General features: G+C 47.7%; 1 protein-coding gene across 8 annotated transcripts in view; it reads left to right on the top strand.

The window, feature by feature from the left end:
• The window catches only part of LOC123505257 (zinc finger protein castor homolog 1-like), a 269504-nt gene that overhangs the window by 217208 nt on the left and 26542 nt on the right, over positions 1-25754 (top strand). For all 8 annotated transcript variants that reach the window (XM_045256482.1, XM_045256479.1, XM_045256480.1 and 5 more), the window contains exon 5: positions 14213-14345. In XM_045256482.1, coding sequence (XP_045112417.1) covers positions 14213-14345 — 133 coding nt within the window. The remainder of the gene's footprint in view (positions 1-14212; positions 14346-25754) is intronic.

Below are 25754 nucleotides of genomic sequence, written 5' to 3'. Positions count from 1 at the left end.
GAGAGAGAGAGAGAGAGAGAGAGGGTGGTGGAAGCGGACGATGGTTGGGTAAGAGGAATTTGATATCGAAAACTTCTGAATGGTTTCTGCTCGTATGTATATAGGAAAATGTGTGTGTGTGTGTGTGTGTGTGTGTGTGTGTGTGTGTGTGTGTGTGTGTGTGTGTGTGTGCTATAGTAAGAGGATAATCACTTTCTTCTGTGTACGTACAAGCATGACTGGTAAAAAGAAGATTGACAAGTAATTTTCCTTTCCTTCAAGTGTGTCGCAGTAACAGTACCAAACGACCAACACTCGCTATGGGGCCACAAAACTCATATGCGTTATTTTGGCAACTGAACGAGAACAAACGAAAGAGTGGAATATGCGGGCGGATTGAAGCTCCCACAGTGTTCCGACGAAATGCGGTGCAATTTGGCGTTATTACACGATTATACACCAGCGGGAGCAAGTCACCTGAGGGCGCACCTTTTTGCACACAGGCTTGGCAATATTCAAGGCGATGGTGCTCGTAAGGCTCCACACTATCTATGGACATCACACTCCCCTCTCCAGTTTCCTCAGGCTAGACTTGTATTTCCTCTTTACATTGATAGGTTAGAATTCTCGTCTCGCTGGGCAGTGCGTTCTTCCTCTGCACCATCTGCTCGCCAAGGGAAAGGCAGGAGTGTTACACTGTTACTGTCTACACTCTACACATTTAAAGAATAAGTACAGAGGTAAGATTAGAGTGTTGTCATCCTTTTCCATTAATGAACGGGTGAGTGTCATCGGTGGTAAATCCCTACTAAGCGTTGTTCGTGTTTGTTATTGTCATGTAGTACTTTTCGTTGTCATCGTCATCTTCACCCCTTCTGTCTCTCTCTCTCTCTCTCTCTCTCTCTCTCTCTCTCTCTCTCTCTCTCTCTCTTCTTCCCGACTTTTACTTCTGCATTTCTCCACCGTTCTCCCTGATTCACTGCGTTGCCCACCGCTCCAGCATCAAATCTAGGTTGCACCTCTTCCAGTCCTTTCACTGCTGTTTTCACTTCCTGCTCACAGCATCAGGAATCATGTGTGGGATTATTCTCGGGCCGCTTCACACCCGTCTGCGTTACTGCCCGGGAAGCGCGGCTGGTGAGGTGGTGCCGGTTGCCTCATAAAGTTGTCTGGCGTTCTCGGGTTAGCTGTAACGCATGCCAGTGAGACGGCGAGGCTCACTTGTGTAGAAACGAAAATAAAGTAAAAAAAAATGTTCACTAACCATATGGTAATATTCCTCGATTTTAGAACGTCTACTTTTTCTGATGGCAATAATTCGAGGATGTTATGAGATTCCGTTAGTTTGCATGGCGGTATCTAATGTAAAACAAGTGTTCGCGCCGCGCTGGTAAACTCTACCATAACATGCCCATCTGAGTGCATGATGCTGCTCTGTGACCGAAAGAGGGATCGGAGCACAAGAGAAAATGAAGAAGCGAGCAGCAAGAGGAAGAGGGAAGAGGTGAATGGGGATGACTTTCTCAAGGTCACGTGAAAGTGGAGGTGCTGATCCTGGGGTCACTTATGATATCGCTATTTTTTCCGAGGTCATTGTGACCGCAGATGATAATGTTTACCGCTGTTATTTGCCAGGTAAAATAGAGGGGCGGCAAATTACCGCATCGGTGGTGAAACGTAAAGCAACGTAACCATTGTATTTTCTAACTCTCCGTCTGTTTTTTTTTTCCCTTGTCTGGTAGTGGGAGCACCTGGAAGACAGTGTTGCGTCACATGGTTAGCGAAGCAAGTGTTGCAACAACCTTCATAATCTTACATGTTAAACGACGTTGCATCACGTGGAAAGGTATTTTATTCTTCGCGGTGACAAAGCCTCCTCGCCTTAATGGTGATGTATCGCCCGTGGACCTCCAACACAGCTTGAAACATTAAGGTGCGTGTTGAGAGAATTGTTGTATTCTTCGCGTCTCCTGAACGAGGTAAGAGGGTTATGGGATCGTGACAACAACTTCCTCTAATATGGACACTTGATTTTTAAAGGGCATCGACAAAGCGCTCTCGACTTCCTGACGACTAAAGTTACGTCCAAAGTATTTATCTCCTGACAGTGGATGCTGCGGATGCCTTTCACAGACACTCGAAACGCCGCTCACTCAGACAGGTGTATCAATAATAGAGAGGCTCTGAACTTTGCGCCTCCCGCTCTCCCGTCTGTGTACTCAGCGGTGATATTAGTGACGTGTAGGGCGTAAGTGAGGATAGTGGCCGACAGTGGATCGCATGTATTCAAACTCCAACCAATTTAATGCTGACAGCTGCTTAATTAACCTTTTCCAAGTATGCTGAGGAACCAAACTATACGACTATGCTTTAAATTAGAAACGTAGAAGAACAAAGCACATCCATGACCAGAATCAACAGCTCTTTGCAAACTAATCAAAGTAACACTGATAATCGTACACGTGCTCAGTGGAGATGGGAGATGGGTCAGAAATTCTACTTTGTATAAGAGTTCTTTCTCTTTCCTGACTGTGGAGGTACGAGTGGTCGCTTCTCTGTCTGTGAAGGCGTGTAGAGAGGTAAGAAAACAAAGGAGTGTCCCGCTGAGCACAACAAATGATCCCCTTGACTTCACCCTCTTCGTGAATACCAAAAGCATACCATGGGCGGGTATACATACATATCCTTCTCCCCTCTCCCTTCCTCCCTCATCCCTCTCTCTACCACCTGCACACCAATACTACTGACTACGCAGGTTCTTCCATAAACTCCACACTCCATACTCTTCACAGCTTTACCTCTTTACTACACTCGACACTCAAAGTTCTCTAGCCACACAGCACTCAGGATGTATGTGCCCTAGCAAACACACACACACACACACACACACACACACACACACACAACTCGCTCCGTAATGGGAAGACTGGCTGGGCCGAGGTGAGGTGAATTACACACACACACACACACACACACACACACACACACACACACACACACACACACGCACACATTATACAAGACTTACTTTCGCTAACAAGTTTCACCATAAATTGATAAAGTACATAATTCATTAAGGGATATAAATTTCTTTAAGTGAACATAACATAAACATCCCTACAGAGTGTCATTTGTTATCTCTCTCTCTCTCTCTCTCTCTCTCTCTCTCTCTCTCTCTCTCTCTCTCTCTCTCTCTCTCTCTCTGTCAAGTCCATACGATAAGGACACACGCTGTACCCGCATGAAAATACCACAGGAAAGTGTCCTAATCGGGGAGGCGTAACAGTAATGGCAGCCGGAACAGAGCTGGTGATAAGACGCGTCCCTGCGCACCCCCGCCTCGTCCCACACCGTTCGTTCCTTTCACTCCTTGCCCTCTTCTCGCTGGGATCATTGTGATGGTGTGAAGTGGAGGAAGGAAGGAGGTTTGTAGGTGGTTGAGAGGTTGTGGTGGTAGTGATGGTGGTGGCAGTGGAAGCCGCGGGCGTCCTCACTGTCACAGCCACACACACACACGCTTGGATGCTGTGCTAATTATAGATAATGGTCTCGTGCATGGCCACTTTTAAACCGAACCACGGCCTGTATGTTCATGATTTTGTGAAGCCTCGTGAGATTTACCACTGGATTTTATTTCACTTTTCTTTCATGCCATAATTGATAGTGTATCGCTAGATCTCTCTCTCTCTCTCTCTCTCTCTCTCTCTCTCTCTCTCTCTGCGCATCCCTTTATCCCTAAACCTTTATCTTTCCTCTTATTCTTTTTACGCACGCCCTCCTGCATGGCTTCCTTCCCAACAGCGGGCCGGGTCTCGCACCTTGCCCCACAACACTTTGCATGACACACACACACACACACACACACACACACACACACACACACACACACACCTGTCGCCCGTTACATGCACACGTTCCCCTTTGAGCGTCTCCCTTCGCCCCCGCCTTCCCCTCGGTGCAGGCAAGGTTGGCACTGCTCTGTCTTTGCATCATCGTCCTGGTCCCCTCCGGATATGTGATGTTACTTCAAACCTTCCGTCACCTAGAGTCTTCCGTCCCTCCCCGTCACTTCCCCTTAGTCATTTTCCAATTATTTTCTTTTTTCTTCGTGTGACGCTCGCAAGGGATCTTAAATCTTGAGGAAGCGAATGTGTCTTGCCAGTGAGTGGGTTCGACCTATTGTTTACATGAGCGGGGAAAAAAACGGGAGAATTTTTGTTGAGTGTGCTCCCCCTCCGGCCATCAGTGTTGACGTGTGTCGAGGTGCGCACGTACCAGCGGGGCCTCGTTCCCATCGGCTTTGCCTATATTTACCTCCCTCACCCTCACCAGCTCTCCAGCGCCGGTGCTCCTCCCTCCCGCTGAACTCTTGGAAATAATAGGTTGTGTATTTTTATCTCCATGTTTACAATAATAGTTTGGGGTAGAAGGAGAGGAACAATGAGACCAGTCTGTTTGTGGTGGCGCGGCGTGAATGGGCCGTAGAGACAGATAACATCACGAGATATTCCCCCAAACACGACAAATGGTGACAGGGGTGACGGCAGTATGTCCGCCATCAGGTGACACTGATGACTGGCTTTTACGACTCTCCTTAGAGCCGGAGACGCCACAGATCTGTTCGGTGAAGGTGAAATACAGCTACTTGGTCTACGCGATCTGTTATGGCCGGTCTATAGGAGCAGGACATCCGGACTTTCAACCCTATGACTCCTCTCGTTATGCGACTTTCATGCCTCAAGAGACGAACATTGGCGTAAGTGTCGAGAGAGAAAAGTAATTGCTACCATTCTTTTCTTTTAGTATTTCGGTGTAGGTGTCGGGGAAGTGTTCCGTGCTGGGCCTGTAATGGGTGTAGCTTGTCATTAGTTTACACAGAAACGCCAAAATTTGTCTGGTAGTTTTTAGAGGCAGCAATTTACCTCGACACGCTTCTTCGGCGGCGTGACACATTCGTGGTGTTTTGTTGAGTTTGTCGACGTGTCGGGGAGCTGAGGGAGGGGGCGGCGATGGGGAGAACAACCACGGAGGGGAGAGGGAACTGGCTCGGAGGAAAAACAAAGAGGGTGATGAGTGGGCAATGCGAGATCTTTTGTGCGGAGAGATGAGTGTGAGGGTTTGTATATTGGGGAGTGGCGGTGTGGCCTGGCATCGTGGGTGGGCGTGAAGGCGGGGACAGGGAGGGGCGGGAAAGGGATAGGACGACTTGCACGCGTGGACACACACACACACACACACACACCTTGAATGACAGCCATTGAACAGTGACACCTACCATACAATATACATCAATATGTAAATCATGCGAAACACAAGAAGGCGTAAGTCATGAGAAACAAGTCAGGTCACAGCGTTTAGCTCTGCTCCACACGTTGCAGTAGCGTGTCAGGGTGACGCGTGGAGAGTTTGGTGCGAGAGCGATAAGAAGCTGCCTGACCCTACCCGGAATCGACTGGAGGAAGGAGGGAGGAGGGAGACGACAGAGAATAAGAGCATATAGAGATTACCAGCTGCTGATACTCAAGACTCTCTCTCTCTCTCTCTCTCTCTCTCTCTCTCTCTCTATGAAGAGCGCCAACAATACCCACTTACTGTCGCCAAGAACACGTGGACATACTCACCTGTGTCCATCACGCCGCTGCCACCGCTGCTACTACTGCTGCTACTATTACTACTGACGCTAGCCAACTCAACTCAACTCACACACACACACACACACACACACACACACACACACACACACACACACACACACAAGGGAGAGGAGATGGACGGAGGGGCGTGACCAGGCGGTGCGTGTCTCCATAACTCTCCCAGCTTTTTCCCCTCACCCACTCTGGCTTCCTTCATTAATAACAAGGACCAGTGTAAGGTGGCACTGTTCTAGCTCCCTCTGCCCCGAACCTTGCTCCCTTCCTTCCTTCTCCGTCACACACACACACACACACACACACACACACACACACACACACACACACACACACACACACACACACGAGACAGTGGAGGAGCAATCGGTATCACCACACTATTCCCACTACCTAGCCCTGCCCATGCCCTACCTTCGCGCAGCGCCTTGTCACCTCCCTCACGCCCTTTCCTCCTGCTGCCATACCTCTCAGACCACCCACTAATCCTGCCCGCTACCTCGCTCCTTCCCCCTTACTTCTTCCCTCGCATACACGTTAAGTAATTTCATGAGCTGTGACGTGGCTCTGATAAGGTATTATTTTCCTGTTTTTCCTTGTGTTTTCTACCAGTGTACCTTTTACAGGTTTTAGGGATGACTTAATTGGCTTCACGGAGATACTGTGGAAAGATGAGTGTGGCGGTAAACGGGAGGGAGGGACCAAGGGAAGAAAGACCGGGGCAAGAAAGGAAAAAGGAAATGTAAAAAAGGGAAAATGTGGTAAAATAAGGAAAGATTCAAGGAAGTGAGGAAGAAGAAAAAATATAAGAAGAACGTAAGGAAACATGGACGGAATGGAAGGAAATGGGAAGAAAACGAAAGAAGTAAAGAATGCAATAGAAACAAACAAAAAAACACAAATAAACAGAGATCGAGGAGTAAATTAAAACATGGATATTCAGGAAAATTGTAAATGAAGGAAGAAATGAAACAGTAGGAGAGAAGAAAGTTAAACAAGTTGAAGTTGAAGGGAGGAAAGAAGAAACGAGTAAAGGGAAGAAGGATGGAGGAAGGGAAGGGAGGAAGGGAGGGGAGAGGGAAGGGGAGGAGACACTCAAGGGAATGTTTTTCATCTCTCCTCCTGTAGGGTCACATGCGTCTCTGCTCAGAGGTTAATTTTTCATCGTTGTTTTTTTGTTTATTCAGCTAAACTTTCATCAAGGTTCCTCCTCCTCCGTTGTGCTCCAGTCCCACACATGTAATATGCGTATCCACTCTTATTTTTTGTGTTAATAATAGCGCTCCCTTTAGTGCGGCACAATACTGGTAATGAGGCAGACGGTGATGCATTCAGTGATCTTTTAATAGTTGCTAACTGTTTATTTGCTCACATCATAATAAAGCATAGCGACACGAAGGATTAAGCATAAAAAGTAAGGAAAATAGAACACTGTGGTTATTGACTCAGTCACTGGATATGTTCGTGGCTCCGAAGTGCTGCCATCAACGCCTAGATAAGATCACGCGGACCTTTCCTGGCAGCCCTCAGTACCATCAACAAGCACACGAGGGAATGAGATCAAAATGTTCTATAAAAGGCGCCGTGCAGGCCAGGCTCAGCATATAACAACATGGCGTTCCGCTTTCCTCACTTCAACATAAACGGCGGAGCCCTTAGCCTTCGTGCCGCCACCCGCAGGAATAACAAACACGCTCGTCTAGGTATCTTGTTGCTTATTCTTTGTCACATTAAGGAAAATCATTGTCCAGCTCCTTCCAGAGTTCATAAGTAAGACTTAAAAAAGCAACAAAAGACGAACGTTGAGCCGGGCAGTAGCCAGATGAAAACAGATAAAGCTGGCGAGGATGCGTGTGAGTCGCGGCCGGCAGTCGGCGGAGTCCCAGATTTGTGGCAAGGCTCGGGAGACTGTCTCGCTCAGCTGGTTAGTCTCCGCGCCTCATCTCTGTTTGTGTACGTCAGAGGATGGTTAAAACTTCTTGAATGTCAAACTTTGTGACACATGATCTTCTCGATGGGACTTAACCCCGATGGAGTGTGTTACAAGGACGAGCGCACGCCCACCCCGTGACCGCCATCCTCACATCACACGTCACTCTGTTTTTGTTTCAAAATGTATACTGCATGGTGAGCCGACATACCGAGCTTTCACTTTTGTCTGGCGAATATTCATGAATGAGGAGCAGCACAAGTCTACGGGAAGAGAACAGTGTGGCGGGTGAGTGAGTGTGGCGGTAGCTGCGCGGGAGGTCCCTCAAGCCAGCACCAGCACCTACTTGTTGCTCTCAGGCTATACGTTTGCCGCAATTTATCCTCTGATGCCAATCGTTACGGAGCCATGTGTCAGGGAGTTCCGGCCTGTAGGTGTGTTCTCACAGTGACGCGGAATAAGCGGGTCACCCTTAGCGGAGGACATCTCATACACCATCAAAGAGAGAAAAAAACTCAAACAATAGCACACTGTAATGTCCCTGTGCGAAGAGTAGGGAGCTTTGGGCACCTTAGACCCTTTTAAAGTAGTTAGCAATTTTCCGAGCATCGTCTTGAGAATAGGAAAAGGGCGAGAGTGGAAGGAGGGAGGCCGTCACTCGCCTGGTTGTGGGGGATGACAGATGGGAGGGGAGTAGCCAGCCAGGTACAAACGTTGATTTACTGCCCCGCTGATTGTCCTGATTGCCAAGAAATGTCAAAATGAAGTATGAATGCCTCTCGTGCCAGGTTTATTCTTTGGACTGTAACCTTTCATTCTGGGGAGAGAGAGAGAGAGAGAGAGAGAGAGAGAGAGAGAGAGAGAGAGAGAGAGAAATCTTTGCCATTCTCAACCCTTGGGAAGCATAGAAACATTTACAATTAATGAGCAAAGCGTTCATATGACAAGGAGAGAGAGAGAGAGAGAGAGAGAGAGAGAGAGAGAGAGAGAGAGAGAGACCAAAATACTCTGACACACTGTACGTACACTTGTTACCGTGCTGCCTCTCTGCTTCACCTGTTCGCTACAAATCTTCATCATACACGCAGCCTCGCCTCTCCCCCACACCGCGGCTTATCTCAATCTTCCCAGTGTATATTTCCTCTCTTATCTTTTACCTTCGCTTTCCCCCTTCCTCCCTTCCCCGCTGCCAACCCGTCTGCCTGCCGTCACCTCCCCTTGTTCGCCGCTCCCTCCCCCGTTCCAACACCCAGTCCTTGCCGTTATACACAGTGATTTACCGCCCCAAGTAAGGCCTCCTCCCTCCTGACGCTGGTTCCACAAATTCTTCCCGTACTTTTTGTCACGTGATGTTCAAAGGAAATTTGATAATCTACCTCGTGGGATGTTTGCTTTTCTACTTCTTTTTTTTTTCTCCGCTAAGCTTAGAAAAAGTAGAAGGTGATGACTGAAAGAGGGAATTCCAATGACCGTCTGGGGCGCGTGGTGAGGGAGGGAGGGAGGTATAAGGCGCACAGTGAGCCGCCGCAATCTCTCTCCCCCTAACGCTAGTGGCACCACCATTCCCAGACACCACAATATCCCCATAAATCACTCGGAACAGTTGAAAATTTGCATAAGTTCCAAAATTATTAGCGTCTCTTAAGAGTTATTTATTGGTAATCCTAATGTCAGGTTTATAATGATACTATTTTGGGGAGTGACGACGACAGTGACGATTCAGTGTTCTTGTGACGAAGTGTGACGCTGTGGTGACGCTGTACTGACGCAAATAGGGGATAACGAGGACGCCAGCTAGGCCATGCAGGTGCGTCACGGTGAAGCTATGTCAAGGCTTCCCTGCTGTGTTGTGCCTTGTATATGGTTGTCCCTCGGCACATTGATAGTCTTTATTTCTCTAATGGTAAAGTGTTGTTGAGATCCTTACCGCTGAGAAAACAGATGATATTTCATTTTAATGCCAAAGGTTTGTGAGTTTCTCTTATTAGTATTTCTTCATTTGCTTCCGTTGATCATTCATAAGTTAGTAAGTGAAACGTGCTGTGTATTTCCAGTGAGTCGTTTAACTATGGTAGTGATAAATAATTCTCTTCAATCGAGTCTTGGGGTAAAAAGAATAGGAAGTTGAGGAGACAGTCGTGGTCGAGTCGAGGTGTGGTTAATCCAGTGGAAGGAAACAGAGCACCGCCAACCTAAAGGGAGACGACTGGGTTACTTACCAACTATAGTGTCATGAACTTTAGGTTCACTGTGTATGATAGCCAACAATTATGGTGGTGTTGTGGCGGTACACGCCTGGTAACACTATTCTTTTGGTGTCTGTGGTGTAGTGGCAGCATCAACACACACTTGGCAACCTGCTGCTTCCCTCCCCTACCACCACCACCACCACCGCCACCTCCGGATGTCCGCATCGCCGCAGTCACCTCCTGCGGCTCGCTCTCGTCCGCCGCTGACGCCGCCACATCCTCGACTCTTGCAGTTATCCGTCAGAAGTGCCAGTGACTTCCCTCAGCCTGAAAATAATTGTTTGGCATTAAGGAGGCACGTGAGGCAGGAGGCCAAGGAGGACGGGAGCCCGAAACACGAGGAAAGCTTGAAGCCACGGGACGGGACGCGGGCCGAGGTCGGGGTGCCAGGGTTGGGTATCATCGGAGCTGTCACACTGCCCGCCAACAATTGACACCCCTGCACACACACACATTGCAAGTTCATTTCCCTTATAGTGTTTCTTTCATAATACTTGCCTACCTGGAAACTTCACTCTATTCTAAACATTTTTATTTTGTTGCTCAGTATCTATGGCATTGTCAGACATCAATCCTTCACAACATCCCTCCTCTCCTGCCAGGTTTCAGCCCCCTTGCCCTCCATCCCTATATCTCAATTATTTCATTATCCTGCACTTCCCTAGCACGTCTGTGTGATGGCGGGGAGGCACTGACGCCCCGGACATCTCCAACATAACCATCAACGTGAATTACCAGAGCTTCCTGTCATCCTGGCACATCCCGGTCCTGTGCTCCTCCTCCCTCTCCTGCCAACTCGCCCTTTGCACACCTTCCGCCTTAACTCAAAATGACAAATATAAGTAAAACTGCAGTCGACAAAACAAAGTCATGATGCAGATTTACAAAACTGTATTTTCCTACGGACTTGTAACATGATTATGCTTTCTGCAGGAAGGGAAAGTTTTCATATGTTTAAAAAGAATTATCAACGAATGTGGTCAATGATGATAAATTTTTATACATGTTTGTGTAGATCACTACTTCAAATACGGTGTCTAATCTTCGAACAAGTACGGGCAGCAGCAGCAGCAGCAGCAGCAAAGCATTGGATAGAGTAGTGGCGGCGGTGTCGTCACGCTCATCATCGTCATGTCATCGACAGTCACTGGTCGTGTCATCCCCGCTCCAGGAAGCCTCAGGTACCGATGCACGAATCTGGCTTCGATACGTTATTCTACAGACTCAAATGACAGAAATCTGATCTTCTCCCGGTCCGTCCCCTCCGTGCTGCCACTCCGCCCTGTCTGCCCTGTCCTACCCACCGGACGCTCGTTTGTAATTCAACTTTATTGTCTCTAATATTTGCAACACCACTTTGCTCTGCCAGTAAAAAGCGCAGCTACTCCTTACACTCCCTGAACCGTATACTCAGGCAATGAACATACGTGGGATGAGATTAGTACAAGGCAATTTGAACGTTGAGCACCAGCAGAGTACAGCGGGTATCACAGCTCCATGCCCGCCATCCCTTCACCTCTGAATCCAAGAAAATATGTAGTTCTTGGAGAGACATTTCTTGCTCATCTCTCTGTGAAATGTAATGCATAGTGTAATGGTAGCAGACATTACCGTGCCTCATTTTATAGCATGTTATATCATCAGGCTGCAGGGCGGAGTCATTTTTTGGTAATGTGGGTGCCGAATATTTGATTGTTTCAGCTCCATTTAATTCTCAGTAACAAAGAAGTGAACACGTAAGGTGCTCAGATCCTTAACTTACATTTATGCAGAGGCTACCTTTGAATTTGAAGGTTGTCACACACACACACACACACACACACACACACACACACACACACACACACACACACACACACACCGCTCCACTCAATACTATCCCTCGGCTGCAGCAACTACTCATGGAATCATACTTACACTAGAAATATCAAGTAATAATTCAGTGTAGACATAAAGCAGCTACACTGACGTACCTTAGTCATTGTCTTGGAGTCACACTAGTACTTACCTTTAGGCCCCATAATTCAGCAAGACCTCTCACGTCTCAACAGCAGTTCCTCTGTAGCTTTGCCTATTGAAGAACTTTTATTTAACGTCAATGAGTGTATCGTGTGACGTGAACGAGCTTAGAACTTTATTATAATAACGAAGGGAATGTTATGTGTCAACCAGATGGGCCTTTCCTTAGAGAGAGAGAGAGAGAGAGAGAGAGAGAGAGAGAGAGAGAGAGAGAGAGAGAGAGAGAGAGAGAGAGAGAGAGAGAGAGAGAGAGAGAGAGAGAGGGAGAGGGAGAGAGAAGGAGAGAGAGGAGAAAAGGAAAAGATGAGTTAGAGCAAGGATTTATCAGGTAGCAGGAGAGAGAGAGAGAGAGAGAGAGAGAGAGAGAGAGAGAGAGAGAGAGGGTGATGTTCCTAGGGCGTCTGTCATCACGAGGGGAGGGATCTTGGTTACCCCGCAGCGCCGCCGTCACCACCTCTGCCGATCTAAATACCACATGTGTATTGTCTCCATACTTCGCAAGCTCTCCTCGCCAAAAATAGTCTGGTGCTAGCGCTGTGTGTGTGTGTGTGTGTGTGTGTGTGTGTGTGTGTGTGTGTGTGTGTGTGTGTGTTGGTGTCATTCCTATGCTAGTTACGTCTCCCTTCATAAATATTATTAAAATTCATGTTTGTAGTTCTCCTTCACTTTAGCTTTTCTCCTCCTCCTCCTCCTCCTCCTCCTCCTCCTCCTCCTCCTCTTCCTCCTCCTCCTCCTCCTCCCATCACTTTCCCTCATCTCGTCTTGACGCTGTATGTGCCATTCTGTTTTTTTATTACTCTGGGTTTATTCGTCGTTTGTTGGATGATGACATATTGCTAGTGGCTGTGGTAGTAGTAACAGTAGTAATAGCAGTAGCAGCAGCAACAGCAGTAGAAGTAGTTGTAGCAGCAACAGAAGCAGTAGCAGTAGCAGTAACAGTAGCAGTGGAAAAGATGGTGATGGCAGTAAGTGTGAGAATAATGATGGTGGCGGTGCTGTGAGTGAGTGCAGCATATAGTAGTGGTGCAGGATGATGGTGTAGTGACAGAATTCTTGCCTAAAGGGGAGGAGCCTCGTGATATACGCACACTCGCGCACACTTCTTCCACAATTACTTCAGATCCAACCCATTCTTGCTATTTTTAACCTGCGGGGGGGGAGCAGCCGCCAGGCCTGGAGTGGCGCGGCTTAAAACACATGGGCTTGTAAATGACAGAATATGCTGTTAATTTTCCGCGTACATGTTAAATGGATTTTTTTAGACACTATTTTACGGTGCCGGAAATGTTTGTAACTCAAGGGGAACTTTCATCTGCTACTCGTTCCCTCCCTCATCTCTCTCCCTCTCTCTCTCTCTCTCTCTCTCTCTCTCTCTCTCTCTCTCTCTCTCTCTCTCTCTCTTTCTTTGATATGAAGTTCCCAAAAGTCAGCCTCGTCTCTTTATCCTGATAATTTGCACCAATCTTAAGAAGTAGTCAAGTATGAGTGGGAGGAATTGCCGGAGACTCCCACGCCACGGGGACCGAGACGTGAAGCTTTAAATGTGGCAAGAATTTAAGCTAAGTGGATTAAAGGTTATAGGGAAGAGGAAAGGGAGTAGGTTAAAGGGGAGGATGTCTGTACCAGTATGGATGATGACAAAATGTAAAGTAAACATGACAAAAAAAGAAGCAGCACACACAGATTTATTCGCTTCATAAAATTTCGTGAAACTTAGCTACAGGAGCCAACCTCGCACGTAGCCAAGTAGTAACTCACATGTAGGCAGGTGTGCGGGCCGGAGGGAAGAGTGTGTGGCAAGGACGGGACGTGATCATACCTTGCTAACCCAACGCGGAGGAGCTGAATGAAGGGTGTCCCAGCGATGACCGTTACCCTGGTGGTCCCTCGAGGAGATGGGGGAGGTAGGGAGGTCAGTAAAGAGTAACCCGAGAAAGAACACAATGCAGGATATCCAGTACAGCTGCCGTTGCCGCTTGTCACATACCGCCATTGTCTCGGAACGCGATGCCAGTCAAACACAGCCAACACGACCTAACAATTCGTACCATTAGCAGCCTAGAATACTTATCAAACACGGAGAATGTAAGGCGCTTCTTTCTACTACATGTACAGATACAGTCACGTATGAACAAGGTCGTGAAATTTAGCAGAGAGAGAGAGAGAGTTAGGTAGTTATTATTGTTTTAATTAATACTTCCTATGACTTGACTTCATTCAAGAGGGAGGTTTCAAGACATTTGTTCCTGTTTTTTGACTAATGCTATCGGTTCTATAAGAAGATTGGCAACTGAGTGGGCCTATTTTCTTTATATTTTTGTTGCCCTTTGTCATTCTCCTCTCTTATTTGAAAAAAAGATTAACTTTTTTTTACTTTTTTCTTGCAGATGCTGGGTGGAGGAAACTTTTCGACCCTCCTAACTCTAGCAGCTCTTCAGGAGGGTAAGGGCGGTCACGGCGTCCCTCTGCCGCCCACCCTGGACCCACACAAGAACATCACCACGCCCACTACGTCCACCAGTGAGTACTCTTCCGGCCTCACTTGTTACTCGAGGGTCCCTGCCAGCCTGGGACGCCCTCACTAGTTACCTTTGTGAGAGGTGACTTAGTAGAGGGAGAGACTTACTGTACCTGTTCCTTAATGCGTGTGATGAAAAGGAGTCCAAGGAAACACGTCAAACTGATCATGGACTTCATTTATAATTTTTTTTATTTGATTGCGAAAACTCGTACGATATTTTCTTTTTTTTTTTTACTCGAAATTCAGCAACATTCATATTGTCCTTCAGGTAATACGGTCTTCGGTCTTGTTGCTCTAATCGTGCATCTCCTCGCGGACTTATTGAAGTATAATAGTTCAGTCATTGGCCTTTTTGTCAGTGTTCAGAGACTCAATTATTTCCATTACCTCGCTGCCCATTAGAACTATAAGTCATGTGCTAGTAGTGTTAGTGTGTGTGTGTGTGTGTGTGTGTGTGTGTGTGTGTGTGTGTATGTTCGAGTGGTTAAGTTTATCGCGTCGGGGCTGCACTCCATCACCGCGTGGAGTGTGTACTTACATGCGCGGGGCGTCAGCCAACACTCCCCCTGGTCGGAGGAGAGCCAGACTCCGGCGTCACCTCTAGACACTCACACGCACGCCATGCACCGACTCAATCTGTTCGTCGTGTCAGAGTCGTTCTACCTGTCAGGCCACATACCCCGGCGAGCCACGTACTTACCCGGCCAAACCACGAACTTCTCTTAACCGCGCACCCCGTCAAGCCCTCCACTACATCAAAGGAACACATTACGTCGAGCCACACGCCAGATAGTGCGCGCTCGCCTCTCGTCCGCCGCGTTATAAAGTGGGTTCTGATGCCGTCGTAAAGAGCGCCTTGGCGAGGGTCACTCCCGCTCTCGCCTCCCGACCGTCTCCTCAGAGCCACGGGGTCAAAACTCATCAACGCGGCATCCAAGCAGGCACGAAGCGTGGGGCATTATTCCCCAGCTTATAATCTTATTAATTTTTACATCCAGCCTAACTGCCGTGATTAAAACAAATGCCAAGTGATGGCGCTGTGTTGTAGATGCTGAGTCGTACCGTCTCCGCCCACCCTTTTTACTGCACCCATCTCCGTTTTTATGACACCACCGCAGACGCAGCTTGCATAGGAACCTCCGCTTAGTTTGGCTCACATATCACCTCACCCAACTTTTATTATAATGCACCAGTCTGGAGATCTACCTCTGGAAATCCGAGCGCTGCCTCCAAAGGACAGTATTGAGCAGCGCCGCGCATATTACACTGGAATATTCTAATGCGTGTGTACACTGGAAAGGCTTTCAGGGAGGTAAAAATTGCTCTCTTGGAGATGGAGGTGGTCTTCGTCAATAAGTCTTTTCCTCCTCTCGTCCACGTTTGGAATGTCATGGCTGAAAATTTGACGTAGCTTAAGGACAACCACTCGATGCCCTTCCCGCCGCGCGAGCCTCCGTTGTGTGTGGGAGGAACACACTCTGTTACCCCTAATTAACATAAGCGGGGTCCATTTGCATCACTCCCTCATGCATATTATGTCCGTTATTGTCCTTCCTTGCGCTGGACCGTCGTTGTAGATCGTCCGGGTGTCGCCTTGTCTCGTCCTGCTGTCGTCATCTATAGAGTAGGCGACGCAGGATTCCCCCAAGTCGCGGCGCCAAGGAGTACTACTAGCATCAGTGGGTCGGGGACGTCTCGTTTCCTCACTCATATTTCATTTCATATCAGCCACACAATCTGCTATCTGTTTGATCTCGTATAAAGTGATGTGGTGTGTCAAGGTTTGTTTTTAACGTAGTTGTTTTCGGAATAATATTTTGATTTAGACGAGGCTTCTATCCTCGCTCCACGGCCTTTGTTGTGACAGAACAGTAGCTTTGTCGTCGTGAATCATATTAACTCTTATCTCCTCCACATTATCATATGCTTCTCTTGATTCTCCGCGGCACAGCTTTTCTTGTATTTAGATCATTCTTTTCTTGGATGTACGTACACCTGCACCCCCAGGACGGCTATCACCCAAGTCATCACCTCAACACATGGTCCGCGCCACGAGCTGAGAATGATATCTTTGTATTTATGACGACGAGTGAGCACAGAGTTCTTTGTCTCCCGTGAGGTGAAAGCGACCCCTCACCAGGCACCACCACCACCACCTCCACTACTATCCGCCCAAATGAAATCCTTCGCAATACTCGACAGCAACATGAACCGACAGATTTATGGGAACGTAAATATTTTACAGTGAAGTATTTTTCCGTGAACAAAGTCTCGCTGCCTTGCCGGCTTGTTTCCATTGTCACCTTCATCGATGTGGTAGCCGCTGTCCTCACGATAACAGGCATATCTCGCCCTTATGAGTCCTGCTTCTTGTATCAATCCGTCCATCTTCATCTCCTTCTTGGTCCTTATTCTTTGTTCCTTTCTTCTCTTTCTTCCTGTGGTCGTTCCTTTTCTTGCTGTATGTCAGAGTAAACCGAGAGTTTCAAGAGCCAATGGCACAAACTTCTTTTATGTTTATCTATCTGAAACCAAACTTGGAGTTCTGCCATGTGATGGTGAACACACTGGAGCCACCCACCCATTAACGCCCTCGCTTACTGACCTAACCTGTGCAGAATGCAAGGCATGAGCGCACCGCTGTATCCAGCCTTGGAGGAAACTCGTATGCCATGCCTTGGGAGTATTAAGAGCCGCGATCTCAATAGCCAAAATATAAGTTATGGGCGGCGTCGCATCCTGGTTGAGTGTGTGGCTGGACAGCAGACTCGGTTCATCGGTTGTTGCATAAAGTAAAGGGCGGGTTGGTGCGTTTGATTGAAGTTTTCTTGACTGGGCTGAGTACACTGCGGCAACGCATGGGCTCGCTTGATCGAAGCTGTATAATGTAGCCTTGGATCTTTTTATCGCGGAGTGGACTGGCCAATACCCTTAGAACCTAAATTAGCATTTGCAAGACTCTTGAGAGCTAAAATTTGTAGTATCAACAGCCCTCTTTGTTGCTAAGTCAAGATGATGTTCATAAGTCAGTGGACGAGTGGCCAAAAGAGCGAGACCCGCCGCAAATAGGGACGAGCGGAGGGAGCCGGGGCGAGGAAAGGGTGTGCAAGGTAAGGGGAGCCGAGGAAAGGGTGTGTGAGGCGAGGCATGGCGAGGTAGTGAAGAGCTTTGTGACAGGATACCACATGGACAGCGGAGAAGAAAGAAACAAAGGAAGAATGAGTCGATTTTAAATTGAGATTATATCAGAACGTTCTATGCAAAACTAAAACTGAAATAAGGCAAACGGAAATCCTTCACTCCATTCCTCGTCTTAAAATAAAAAAAGGAAAAAACTTAATTGTCCGTTGGAGGAAATAAACAAGAGTCAAGATGATATTCTGCTCTTGGTACTTTTCTCTCTACTCAACAGCAATTCATTTCGTCCTTCCCGCCACTTCTACTATCTTTTCTTCTTTTCATTCCATCCCTATTCCCCTTCAATGTCCAGCACTCGCTCACCACCACCACTCCTCCCTTACCTTCCTCTGTCGACTATCCTCCCCCATCAGCTCAGGAAGACAATGGCTGCGTTGTTGTGCATTTTTGTACGAGATGCGCAGAATCATCGCCAATCAAATATTTGGGCGAGGTGAGCGGGGCGGCAGAGGGCGGCAGGGATCCACCAATCGTCACAGCCCCATTCCTTCCCCCATCTCCTGCCCTCCGTCACCAGTCACCCACACCCCTCCATCACCCGTCCCTCGTCCACCCCAAGCTCCCTTAACCTCCCCAGCCACCCCACATGACTCTCCTATGAGGGTGAATTTGCTGAGAGGATTGTTGAAGGAGAGTTGACTTGGGTGGCAGAGGGGTGAACCGAGAGCAGACGTGTGTGTGTGTGTGTGTGTGTGTGTGTGTGTGTGTGTGTGTGTGTGTGTGTGTGGCGTGGAAGCGGGGCATGCCTAGGTCAAATCTTGTCGAGTACATATTCAATAGACGCCGCCCTTCCCGCCCTCCCCGTGGACTGGGCGCGGAAGGGGTCGGGGTGCTGCGAAGGATCTGACAGCCTGCAGAGAGAGACCCATGGGAGAGGAGAAAGAAAGAGAAAGAGGGTATGCTCGGCCAGACGCTCGAGACTCCACTGAGCAATGGTTTGAGGAGCGTCACATAAGATAAAAGTAACACATTGAGTAGGAACATTAGTGATAAACACGAGGGGCCCTGACGAACCCCACGGACAGCACCACCAGTGTATGTAGCTAAGAAGAGGGAAGAAGAAGAGAGTAGTTGATGGTGAGCAAGAGAGAGAGAGAGAGAGAGAGAGAGAGAGAGAGAGGGGGGGGGTTCCTAAAATTGATAAATGTATAAATTTGGTGTAAATATAAGGTATAGATCATTCTCTCTCTCTCTCTCTCTCTCTCTCTCTCTCTCTCTCTCTCTCTCTCTCTCTCTCTCTCTCTCTCTCTCTCTCTCTCTCTCTCTCTCTCAGTACTTCACGGTCATCAAAAATAAGTCGTAAAATCGGCGTCTCCGCAGAACGCATTCACTAAAAAGGAAGGAAAGAGATGCGCCGATGAGCCTCGCACCATCATGGCAGGCAGGGAACCATCGGCGGGTTTGTTCCGTGGCGTGCTTGGTGGGGCAGCGATCTTCTCGCTATTTGCCTGATGGATGCCACCCTTCCCCTGGCCTCAACACTCTCTCTCTGCTTATCTATTAATTAATCCGAACAGCGAAAAGGATGGTCACAGCTATATACCAGAGAGGAATTTCAACCTTAAGGGAGCTTCGTTAACTCAGGGGTGTCTTTACTGAAGCATCGGGAGTGAAACAGAGTAGTGCAGTAGTGCAAAGAGGCTGCCCTTGTGACGCCGCTCCATCTGTAGGCGGCTCGTGAGTCTTGGTCCTTCTGGAAGAATCTGAGTGCATGTCCCTCCTTGCCTGTATTTGTATTTCGTTGTTATTTGTTCTTCTCTGTCACGTAAACACTTATGAAGTCAGGAATGAGGAAAAGACCTACAGAATGAGCCTTCACTTGATGTACGATTTTCACGTTTTGGAATTAAAGAAAGTAATTTTATATCCTGCACACACACACACACACACACACACACACACACACACACACACACACACACACACACACACACACCACACACACACATACACACACACACAGCGACTGGTGGGCAGCTTTAGTCGTGGGCGTAGCGTGGGCGGCTGCCATCAAAATGTCATCCACAACGTTCCTGGGTCGTTTGGATGGCTGGTGCGTCGTTGTCGTAGCAAACCTGATGGAGGAGACAAGACGGGGAAGAGAGGAGGTGCTCGACGGGTCGTCTCCACGCTTCATCTTTGCCGAAGTCATTATTAATTGATATGCAAATCAGAAATCAGCCGGAGCGAGTCTGTACAGCTCTCCACTTTCTTTTGTTAACGTGTTTCCCCTCCACGCTCCATGGACACAAACCGGGAAATACAAAGTAAACCTGATGTGCTGAAGGGAAGGGTGTGTGTGTGTGTGTGTGTGTGTGTGTGTGTGTGTGTGTGTGTGTGTGTGTGTGTGTGTGTGCGTGCGTGAGCGCGAACGTTTCGAGCAATTTCGTTTTTTTTTGGTTTATCCTTGGCACTTCCTTCTTGTTTTCATATCCTTTTTCTACCTCTTTCTTCCATATCATCCATATCCATATCATCAATTTTATATCATCAATTTCAAGAATGGTAATTACTTTTAGTCCTAATGTTCCCCACTCTCCTCCACCTGTGACTTGTTCTTTGCCTGCCAACATCTGCACCACTCATGACACCACTACACATTCATGTCTGCCTTCTTGTTCTTGGTATCACTGTCTTTCCCCTCGAACACCGCCATTAACACAACTCTTACGAGCCTGTCCGACACCCTGTCTCCACTACCTTCCTCCCACTATCCACCCGTCCGGCCAGCGCGGGATGGAGGCCGGCTGGCATCTGGTCCCCGGGGCGGCGCTAATGCCCAGCCATCAACTCATTAGCGGCCCGACGTGCACTCCGCATGGCCGCCCGACGTTCTTTGTTTTCACACTCTGCCTCGCGACACCAGAATCTGCTGAGGTCATGTGGACGTGGCCACTCCCCTTCAGCAGCGTCCGTCGGCCCACCTGAGTCTGGGTCTGCTGGAGGCTCCAGCCGATGGGGACGCATCCTCAGATCTCGGACCACTCGTCCCCCCATCATAATAATGGTAGCTGTATGGAGCAGTTACTACCGCGCCGCCTGTGGCATTTTCAGGTTCGGTGCCCTTCCCTCCTTCACGTTTCTCTGGTGTCCGGACCCAGTTCTGGGATATTTAAGACATTAATGCTAGTTGAAAACTATGAAAAATGTTAATTTTGGCTTCCGTGAATACAACACTTAAATTTACGAAATCTTTCGTCCAATTTTATCAAACTGGATTTATTTACAAGTTGGGATTGAACAAAATCTTGACATGCTCCACTACAATTTCTCCAGTAAAATAATTTCCATCATGTCGAAGTGTGCAAGTCACTACTACCGTAGTTCATCCATTTATAATCTGATCCTTCGATACTGACTCCTCCTTCCAAATCCGAAACACTTTAATACTCAGACGCCAACCCTTTGAAAAGTGAGGAATGAGTTTCAGGTTTTGAGTCTCTAGAAGTTAGTTGCAGCTCTCTACTATTTGTGAAGGAGGACTTAGAGATAAATCACCGTGTGTTCGTTGATCGCAGTTTTAAGCAAAGTAAATGTCTTTAAGCTCGCCTGGAAGTAAAGACAAAATGCCGGTTGAACTAGGGAAGAGTTGTGAGTGGTCCACTCCCTGCCTCCCGCACCCTCTCCTTTACCTCCTGTGAAAGTCTAATACCTTCATATCTAATGTCCCATCTCGTACAGTTTCAATGACCACAATCGAAACTTAGTGGAACGTTTTAAGGCGAGCGGAGCCTCAGAGAGCCTGCTGAGGGCTGCGTGACGAGGCGAATATTTTCGCCTTTTTATCTCTTGAGCCGTCGTGGGTTGAAAGTGAGTCTCCCCCCGTTCTGCCCCAGCCTCCGGCCACGCCCACTGCCACCCAGACCCACCCCACCGACCACGCCCACCTCACGTTCACACCCCCTTCTTCCTCCCTCTTATTTACCGTGCCATTGCAGTATGTGTGTGTGTGTGTGTGTGTGTGTGTGTGTGTGTGTGTTATATATATATATATATATATATATATATATATATATATATATATATATATATATATATATATATATATATATATATATATATGTGTGTGTGTGTGTGTGTGTGTGTGTGTGTGTGTGTGTGTGTGTGTGTGTGTGTGTGTGTGTGTGTATATATATATATATATATATATATATATATATATATATATATATATATATATATATACAAAGTTTTGTTTTCTTTGTGTGTGTCTCAAAGGCAAATGATGTTTCTAATGACCCGGAAGACGCCTTTAGAATGGTGCCCTTCAGGTCCCTCATTGGTGCTGCATCACCTCTTTACCTTCCTGCCGATCCTTCATCCCGCTGCGGCATCAGCGCAAGATTATGAAATGACGCGTGTCGGACACATAACTGTGCCACATGGTAACAGCATCCTGTTAACCTCCTGATTCAAGTCTTCTCACTCTTAAGTCTTCCATTCACCTAATTCATATGTACCATATCGACAATCAGTTATTTTCGCACTAGTCTTTTTTTTTCATCATTACTCCAGTAAGAGTGGTAACCGTGAAATAATTACTAGAGTGCCTCAAACGAGGTATTCCCTCTGAGGCAGACACCGCGGCTACGCCTTCTGCCCATCTCCAGACTGTTGTTCCCTGGGCGGGCTAAGAGACGCGCTCCTCCATTCGCGACTAGAACTTGGCTCTCAGCGGGAAATTATCACTCACTCACAGTCTCAGAATTCATTTATCATGGAGAAAATGGATACCTTAGAGTTGGCTGCCCGCGAACAGGTTCTAAAAATACGGGTTCATGGAGCCTCTGTTCTTCCCCACCGACGGTAGGTTATCGGGCGCCCCGTCGGAACATTCCTCACTCGCGCCGAGAGTAATGGCGGCTGGCGAGACTCGCTACAAGACTAATGAGAAGTCAGAATGATGATGGTTTTGAGGCGCTTGTGTCTTTAGGAATGACGATCCGTGGAGACGGCACAAAGGGAAGGCAACTCAAGCTAGCTATATAGGAGCAGGAGTGCCCTTCGCTGGAAAGAAGAGCTAGGGTTACGATTGGTGCCTGTCATCGATGTTGTGCAAAAAGAGGTGCGTTTCCCTGCATTGTTAAAATGTTCAATAGAGCAATCCGTTCCTTAATTAGAATTTAGATACGTTAAATATTAATCAGCCATTCGCAAATAACCAGATCCACAGCGCCACAGCATCTCTTAAAAGATGCCGCGTCATCAGCACGTAAGAGATGAACGATTCTTGGTCCGGCACCACAAGCAGTGGTGACTGGACGTCCAGCCGGGTGTTGCACAGAACAGAACATTAGTCACCCGTTGCGTTGGTCTGTCAGGGTGGACGGACGTTAAGTCAAGGAGAATTTAACAGTCTAGGAAAAGTGTTGGATGATAGTGTTGCCGCTCCGTGTGAAATTGTTGCTATATTTCATGCAAGACAGCGTTTCGGTCTCGTAAGAGGAGGAAGGGCGTAGGTCCTCGACTCTCTCCGTTAATTGCCATGTTTACCAGTCATTTAGCGCGGCACAATCCCCGATGACTTATGACTCCCGGCGGAACCTCGGCGGCGTCACACACCTCCGCCTTCTTTTCTGGAAATAGGAAAGTGAACAATACTGGCGGACAAAGAGGTGTGGGTCGGCGACGCCCGCCCGCACGCCACCCTCTATTCACCTTCTTTGTGCGGCGAGGACCGCCTGCCTCGCGCGTGGTAATTTGTGGCCAGCACTGTCTGGCTATGCTTTGCGCCAAATTCGTTGACTTTTTACTTCAAGCTTGCTAGCAACTGCCAACTTTCTTCCTCTGCTTCACCAATGACCGGCAGCAGGAGTGACGCCACCTAGAGTAGGCTCGTCATTGGCCGCACGAGAACCTACTAGCGCCATTCTCCTGAAGTTACACGCTCATTTTGGCGGGCTTTATCAAGATTTTCCGCCAATCACCATTCTTCTCAGCGGAATTCACCCATCGTGAGCCAGCTTTTTCAGGGTCGTGCCTCCTCTCCAGCCGTAATGACCGTCAATACAAGCCAAGGCATAGGTTGCCACGGGACTCATCTTCAAACACTACTCCAACCTACTGAACTAATGCATTGAGTGTAGCCCACGGCAAGTTGTTCATTATTAGAGGAGTGTTGTGGGAGAATACAAAGCGACCTTAACAGCAGGCCACCCACAGTGACGTAAGGGTGAACTGTAACAACAACACACAGAAACCTTCACGTTGCGTCTCCCATTCCTCTTCTCAGCCTCACCACTTGCCACTTTACTCCTTTCTAAAGTACATTTTATTTGATGGTGGTCGTCAAATCCTGAGTCAGCACTCAACACCAATCTGTGTCACCTATGTACCCTTGCCCGACTTTTGTTTAGTTAATTCGTCCTCTTTCATATCACTCCCTCCTCACTCACCAAGGCCGCGCAGGGTGATCTCAGAGACGAGTGATGCTGCTTCTCATTTGCATGAAGCCACAAGCAGTCACAGCGTCATCAGGCATCAGCAAAAGCAGCCATGTCCCACGTTCACAGCACCACGAGGAGGAGGAGGAGAAGGAGAAGGAGTAGGAGGAGGAGGAGGAGGAGGAGGAGAAGGAGGAGGAGGAGGAGGAGGAAGAGGAGGAACGTGCAAGATTAGTAGAGTCAGAAAGTGGAAATTAGAGGTTTATTGCCGAGCGATGTACCCTTTGAGTATGCTGTTAAGATAATACGTCCATAAATTACTTTCTTTTTTTACCTAGACCCCAACTGGTAATGTCAGATGTATCGAGGCGTTAGGAAGAACACTGTGCCACTATTAAGGATCGTCTTTTTAGCTTCGGGTAATACGTAGACTTCCAGCGTATAGACCAGAAACAGTCTTTCTAAATGATCCCTGGGAATAATTCATTAGATAACACAAGTGAGGAGATTAAAGTAGACGTTCGAAGGCATTTAAGGGAAATATATTTGTGATTTCTAATTCAAGCAATGCATCACTTGTGGTTATCCCTGCACCTAGATCACCATTCTAGTAGCCAGCCACCAGAGGCTATAGCTCCGTATTCAGAAACGCTTTATTCTCTCACTACGACTGTTTTCCAAGGCCAACGAGAGGATTAGCGGGGTTTTCAACAATGTTTCTCCAGTTAGTATAGAAGAAATCTTATCACTATGCCTCTAAAACCATAAAAAACCACCTTGAAAGACTCATGTCAGTTTCAATAAAGCCTTTTGAATTAGTGGAGATGAAGGCTCAGAAGCGTTTGAAAATATGAGCCATAGTGCTGCGGAGTGCATGGGTGGGAGGGCTGCCGTTTTATCAACACTAGACTTTCCGGCGTCATGATAAACCATAAAGTAAATTAACATACTCTCTGTACCTCCTTTCTTTTTTTTCTTTTTTTCATTTTTTACTACCAGAATACAGCGAACTTTTCGGGGCGTTTCCTTCCTAGATGTGAGGCCAGATGTTGAATAAATAAGAAAGAGAGAGAGAGAGAGAGAGAGAGAGAGAGAGAGAGTCACTTCATCTGGTATCATATATATTTTCCCCAGACGGATTTGTTTATGACTCCACGCTATACTTTTACCCAAGGAAGTGGAACAGCTGCGCCTCTTATGTGTTGTAAACCGAGTTAACTCCTATTTTTTTTTATTCATCTTGCATCCATCATTTTTAGTGTGGCAGATGCGTTTGCCTTCTTGTGTCAGTAAGTAGTAAAACGTTTGTATCTGAACCACATACTAGCGATTGATGTGTGTGTGTGTGTGTGTGTGTGTGTGTGTGTGTGTGTGTGTGTGTGTGTGTGTGTGTGTGTGTGTGTGTGTGTGTGTGTGTGTGTGTGTGTGTGTGTGTGTGTGTGTGTGTGTGTGTGTGTGTGTGTGTGCCGGAGAGTCTGTATCATCAGCACACTGTTAAGATAAATATTTTCCTTCGCTTTGTTGCCTCCTCGTCTACAACACATTTTCCACCTCAATACTTTTCCCTCTTCTTGTTGACGACGCTGCACCACATTCACAAATGACACACAAATGGCCAGGCAGATGTTCGCCTCGGCTGCCTCGGACTCGTATAAACCACACAAACGAGGCACTGAAATCTCATTAGTGCGGTAGGGAGGGTGGGTCGAGGCCAACTTCCGGGAGTGTCCTTGCTGGTGGTGGTGGTGGTGGTGGTGACGGGCGAGGAAGGAAGGGAGGGAGGGAAGGAGGGCGGTGGCTCTTTCTAGGACCTGCGTGGGATCAGAA

Source organism: Portunus trituberculatus, chromosome 17 (assembly GCF_017591435.1).
Source record: "Portunus trituberculatus isolate SZX2019 chromosome 17, ASM1759143v1, whole genome shotgun sequence".
NCBI classification, from domain to species: Eukaryota; Metazoa; Arthropoda; class Malacostraca; order Decapoda; family Portunidae; genus Portunus; species Portunus trituberculatus.
Note: the sequence above shows the minus strand (reverse complement) of the source record. Positions and strands in the feature narration are given on the sequence as shown.